Here is a 6,273-nt window from a genome sequence, read left to right as displayed (position 1 = left end):
GTTCTCTCCAGATTAATAATGAAGATCCATCACCTGTTCCTTTTGTAGATGGACTGTTCCATTTGGAAGTCAAGGTAGTGTCACCTGAGTGGGTTCCTGCTGCAAGGAACTTGAGGACATCCTCCTCCTTCATTTGTAGGACATCAAGGGCTCCGGTCATTGTGGAAAGTTTCCCTTTAAGTTACGTGGGAACCGAGAACAACACCGTATGGAGCCCTCCCTGGGTAGCACGGAAAGCTCCCTCCCAATTCTTAACCTTCACTCAGGGATGTTGGACAAGCCTGTTCTGGGTCTCCACCCCTCCTACCAGTCTCACTGGCTTTTCTTTATAGCCTTCATTATAGGACTTCTGATCAGCTAGTCTTCAGATGGTTTTCGGTGATGGTTGTTCTATAATTTAGTTGTAGTTTTGATGTGGCCATGGAGGAGGCAAGCACAGTCAGTATCTACACCTACTTTTTCTTCTTGATGGAAAGTCTTCCTATCATAGTATTTTTTTAATGATAGAAAATGAAAAATAATAGTATAGAATTATGATGATTTAAATGTGTGTTTTTCTTTTAAGAAAGAAAAACGCCACCCTGGCCAGAATGGCTCTGTGGTTAAAGCATCAGCCAGCAGACTTAAAGGTCACGGGTTCGATTCTGTTCAAGGGCACATACCTCAATTGCAGGCTTGATCTCTGGCCCCAGTTGGGGCATGTGCGGGAAGCAACCAATTGATGTGTGTCTCTCACATCGATGTTTTTCTCTCTGTCTCTGCCCCTCCCTTACACTCTCTCTAGGGATCAATGAAAAACATATCCTTGGGTGAGGCTTAACCAAAAAGAAAGAAAGAAAGAAAGATGACTCTAGATCAGTGGTTCTCATCCTTCCTAATGCCGGGACCCTTTAATATAGTTCCTCATGTTGTGGTGACCCCCAATTTCATTGTTACAAATTGAATATAATTAAAGCATAGTGATTAATCACAAATATATGTGTTTTCCAATGGTCTTAGGTGACCCCTGTGAAAGGCTCGTTCAACCCCCAAAGGGGTCGAGACCCACAGGTTGAGAACCGCTGCTCTAGATTAATCTAATCATTAAAGATAAATAAATCAACAAACAAACTAATACTTTTCAGCAAAGTTATTTCTCTCTGTGTATGGATTTTAAAGGCATATTGAGGGAGGAGAGAGTGTGGTATCAACTTGTAGCCATTTCAGGTCGTTGAGTAAACTGCATGAAAATTGTATTAATTCACTCTGGACTAACAAAGGCATTTGTTTTGTTGCATGGCCTGGTTTGCGGTGGAAATCACATCAGAGAGTAAGTTCCAATTCTTTTTCCCTAATTTTCTTTAATACATGTGTCTTCTGTGGTATGATCAGTTGTTAACAGTGTTAACCTAGCTTGTAAGAGATTGGGCCAAGCCAATATAGGCATTTTTAATGGTTTGGGGACTTTGGAGGGAATTTTGAATTAAATATGTGAAATGTTCTGTTTTTATTTGTGTCTAGGTTTTCAGTATGTTTTTGGAGACTCTTGTTGATTTTATAATAATTCATAAGGATGATTTGCAAGACTGGCTTTTTGTTCTTCTCACACAATTACTTAAGAAAATGGGGGCAGATTTACTTGGATCTGTGCAAGCGAAAGTTCAGAAAGCTCTAGATGTCACAAGGTAAGTGTTTTGGAAGTAGACCATTTCCCCCGGCTTGTGAGATGTAGTTGCATAGAACATTGTGTAAGTTTAAAGTGTACAGTGTGATGATTTTGTTTCATGTATATATTATCACATAATTATCATCTTTTTGTTGTGGTGTTGGTGAGAACATCCCAGCTCTATTGTCTTTAGGACCTTCCAGGTGTATAATACAGTATTGTTAACTATAAGTACCACACTGTATGTTAGATCCCAGAACTTGCTCATGTTATAACTGAAAGTTTGTACCCTTTGACCAACATCTCATTTCCTCCTCCTCCTAACCACTGACAACCACCATTCGACTCTCTGTTTCTATGGGTTTGGCTTGTTCTTTTTTAAGATTCCACATATAGGCCAGAATTAGGGAACATCCCTATACATCAGTTTAGCAATGGATTGATAAAGCATTGACTACAAGTGCTAGGCTGATCCAGGTGATAAAAGTGAGTGAAGTAGGTAAGAGGGGAGGATTATGGATAATGTGGAGAAGTGTGATCAGTGGTGGCCGTGTTGGAACCTGGGCCCAGTGGTTCCAGACTTTTCAGGGAAGGTCAGAAATATGGATTAATGCAACGTATTCAAGAATTTTTTTTTTTTATGAAAAAGAAAAGGGATGCAGGTTCAAAACTACAAAAATTACAGGATAGATGTGAAATTTAAATGAAATGCTACAAGAAAAATGTAAAGTGTATGGCACATACTAGGTATTGTGAAAGCCAAGTAAAACATTGTGAGCCCGACTTGGCCTATAGGTCACTTGCTAAATTTAAGGAAATTTATGAATGACAAGATTTGTTTCAGATTTTTAGGGGATGGCAGGAATATTACGATCATATTCCCATCCTTTGGTGATTAAGAAAAACAATTATTCCCTTCTGTTAACTTTTTTGGATGCCTCTTTCCTTTAAGAATCCTGTTCTCCTTATATTTGGTCTCGGTCTCTAAAGCATGTTTATCATTCCTGTCTCAGCAGCTGAGTTGTATAGCTGCTTAAGGTTATCTGGGATCAGTGCGTATCCAGGGGCTCAGTGTTGGCTGAGAGCTCTTCCTCGGGTAATAGACCTGATTGCAAATCTGCCTCAGCTTCCTGTCCTTCGGCTGTGCCTACAGGGCACATTTCCCGGTGAAACACATCAGTTATTTGCTACAGAAGAAAGGAGAGACATTTTGTGTGTGGTTTGTTGACCTTGTTTCTTTAATTTACAGCCATGTGAGTCACTTAAATCATGTATTCTAACGTGTACTTTGCTCCCAGAAGTGGTCCTCACAGCTTCCTGGATGCAGATAGATATGGTAGAAAAGGATGTGCTGTTGGGTCAAGTTTACTTCTTATTAATAATTATAATGCTACCAACACGAGTACCTAGTATGTGCCACGCACTTTACATTTTTCTTGTATTATTTCATTTAAATGTCACATCTGTCCTGTGATTTTCATGGTTTTGAACCTGCATCCCTTTTTTTTTTTTACTACTATTACTGTAGATTGAGAAAAGTCTCTAAGAGAGTCCCAGGACAGCGGTGCAATTGCTCAGCCTCAATTGTAATAGATGTTTGCATTGCAGTATCTTTCCTGTTAGTCCACATGGGCTCCATTATGCAGTTTTACACTGAGACTAGTAATGGCAGCATTTTAAGGGGGATAGAGCACTGACTTTTCACTAGGCGAGAGCCCTCAGTGTCGCTCAGTTGGACTAAAGGTGTGAGATGACTAAAGGAAAGGGATTGGCACCAAGTAAGAAATGGAGCAGGAGAGGCCTGAAGGGGCCCCGGTTTCTATATATGTTCTGTAGTTGCATGTGGGGGTTTTTGCTGAGTGCCCCACAGGCGCTGTTCTCGTGATTATGCCAAGTAGCGATTATAAGCCCTCACCAGAAGGAGGACAGTGCAGTTAGCTTAAGCGAGGTCAGCTATAAGCTGCCTAATCAGGGAGTAAAACTAAGATTTGGAAATAGGCAGTATTTTCTGATAAGCATTATTTAGAAAGCTGGAGAGAAGTTGAGCAGACCCCTAGAAGGCAAGTATGAATCTTTTCCTTATTGCTTCATATTTATTTTTGAACTAGCATACTCAAAGTAAGTTTAGTATGTGTTTTGAGATGTTTAACAAGACTTCCTTTTTAAAAATGTTTTCTGTAATCCGTATTACTTTAGTATTTAATATAAAATGAAAAGTACTGTTTAAAAAATGTGAACAGGCTTGCATTTACATATGTTAATCTATAACAGTTTATTTTTTGTTTTTATATGGTTTTACATTATTTTTTGTTACAAATTTTTCTTAAAGAACAAGCACTTTTTTCTTTTTACCCAGGGACTCCTTTCCATTTGATCAACAATTTAACATTTTGATGAGATTTATTGTGGATCAAACTCAGACTCCTAACCTCAAGGTTGGTAATGATTTGTCCTTACAATTCAACCGCTAGATGTGGCATCGGTTCCCTTGTATTTGCCGGTTCCGCATACGCCTGCTGGGGGCATTCTTGTCCACCTCTTTGTGGACTTGCTTTCATTTCTTCTGGTTCAGTACTCAATAGAGAAATTGCTGATTTATTGGGTAGGCATATGTTTAACTTTATTTTAAACTGTTCAGATGGTTGTATTATATTCCTACCAGCAATTTTATGAGAGTTCTAGTTGTTCCACATCCCTGCCAACATTTGGGTATTATTACTCTGTCACAATATTTAAACTAGAAAATTCTGATTTGTTGAGATACATGTATCTTATTGGAATTTTAAAAAATATTTACATTCTAACATATGACGATTAACTTGTTACATGTTGTTGTAAAATCATACCTGTAATAACAAGACTAAATTGGAGGCAAGATATGTGTTCATGTGAGTTAAGTCATGTACATCACCTGTTCTTTGATCATTGGGGTTTAGGACAGGCCCTGTCAATAGCAGCCCTTTTCTCCTGAGGTCAGAACCAATTGGGACATCAGTGGAGAGGTTAGGGCGGAGTATCAGCTTGGTTACTGAACATGCTGCCTTGCAACACATGGCCTAGACCAGTGATGGCAAACCTATGACACACGTGTCAGAGGTGACATGCGAACTCATTTTTTTGGTTGATTTTTCTTTGTTAAATGGCATTTAAATATATAAAATAAATATCAAAAATATAAATCTTTGTTTTACTATGGTTGCAAATATCAAAAAATTTCTATATGTGACACGACACCAGAGCTAAGTTAGGGTTCTTCAAAATGCTGACACGCCGAGCTCAAAAGGTTCGCCATCACTGGCCTAGGCTGTCTAAAAAGCAAAACTAGCTGCAGCCTTGTACTTGCCATCCCAGCCCCTGGCAGAGCTCAAAATCCCTCGGCCTCCCCACAAGGGCTCCGCCCTCTGCGTGTCCCAGCGAGGCGAGGAGCGGGGCACGCCTTCCCTGCCGGCTCTGGAACCGAGGAGCATCAGGCTGCATGCACTCCTGTGCCACACTCACTCTCAGTCATCCCACACCTCCTGTCCTGATGGATGCTGGCTCCATGTGGAACCACAGACCCAGCAGAAAGGTGGTGTCGCTTCAGTAGGGTTTACTTTTCTCTGATGACCAGTTAAGAATTCTACTCGAAGACTCACAAAGTGTACTTAATGTTCGTAATGATTGGATCTTTCAGGTCAAAGTTGCAATCCTGAAGTACATTGAGTCTCTCGCCAGACAGATGGATCCAATTGACTTTATAAACTCTAGTGAGACCAGGCTTGCTGTTTCTAGAATTATAACCTGGACAACAGAACCAAAGAGTTCCGACGTGAGAAAGGTACGTCCACGGCGCTGCAGCGCAGCCTTATGACAGGCTGTGCTACCGTCAGAGGAAGGGCCTTATCCTGAGACTGCAGACCGCCCCCCCACCCCCGCCAGACAGGCAGACACTGGCACGCCTCTGGGAAAGCCGAGAATTGTCTCCTGCCCCTTCTCTCCTCTCTCAGCTCTCCCTCGCTCCAGTTTGTGAATGTTGAAGATCCCACATCTTGTATGAGGGGCTCATGGTTGTCTTAGGCGTCTATTTATCTTTTTAATGTGAAAGCAGGTTAGTGTCTCTTACAAGGAATTGATTTCCCTTAAGTTAGTTTTATGTCATGTACTTTGAAGATAGACTTAGGTCTAAGGCAGGGGTGGGCAACCTTTTTGTGAGTGCGTGCCAAAACCAGCAAAATCTCTGACTCAGAATTCTTCTGCGTGCCAACCCTAATTTTTTGAGAACATGTTACACCTACTTGATATCTCTTAAGGTGTACGTATGTGAAGAACCTTGAAGAAATAATAAAATTCATTCGAGCGACAAAAACACAGTATATGATGATGAAAAATACATTTATTTTTTAATGTATACATGTACACTGATAGTCCGACAGAAAACTTTATGACTCCGTTTGATATTATCAGTGGGACTTTTGCTGCTGCATCACTGATGACAGAGATTTTACATCAGGTTTATATTTCGTGACCTTCAGAGATATGCACGAGCTACTACTTTCATCCGTCAGGCTACTCCTATTACGAGACTTAACAAAATTCATCACTGAGAACAAAGATTCACAAGCGTATGTGGATGAAAACATGGAGAGTAA

At 40.5% G+C, this 6,273-nt stretch overlaps 1 protein-coding gene across 23 annotated transcripts in view; it reads left to right on the top strand.

Moving 5' to 3' along the window:
* Positions 1-6,273, top strand: part of CLASP1 (cytoplasmic linker associated protein 1) — a 285,149-nt gene that overhangs the window by 207,774 nt on the left and 71,102 nt on the right. For 22 of the 23 annotated variants that reach the window (XM_014547896.1, XM_014547893.1, XM_014547894.1 and 19 more), the window contains 4 exons: positions 1,176-1,178; positions 1,501-1,664; positions 4,002-4,080; positions 5,319-5,462. In XM_014547896.1, the coding sequence (XP_014403382.1) occupies positions 1,176-1,178; positions 1,501-1,664; positions 4,002-4,080; positions 5,319-5,462 (390 nt within the window). The remainder of the gene's footprint in view (positions 1-1,175; positions 1,179-1,500; positions 1,665-4,001; positions 4,081-5,318; positions 5,463-6,273) is intronic. The other variant, XM_014547897.1, reaches the window with a different exon arrangement.

This window comes from Myotis brandtii, unplaced genomic scaffold, assembly GCF_000412655.1.
Source record: "Myotis brandtii unplaced genomic scaffold, ASM41265v1 scaffold488, whole genome shotgun sequence".
In the NCBI taxonomy this organism is placed as follows: Eukaryota; Metazoa; Chordata; class Mammalia; order Chiroptera; family Vespertilionidae; genus Myotis; species Myotis brandtii.
The sequence above is the reverse complement of the archived record's forward strand: the minus strand, read 5'-3'. Positions and strand labels throughout refer to the sequence as shown.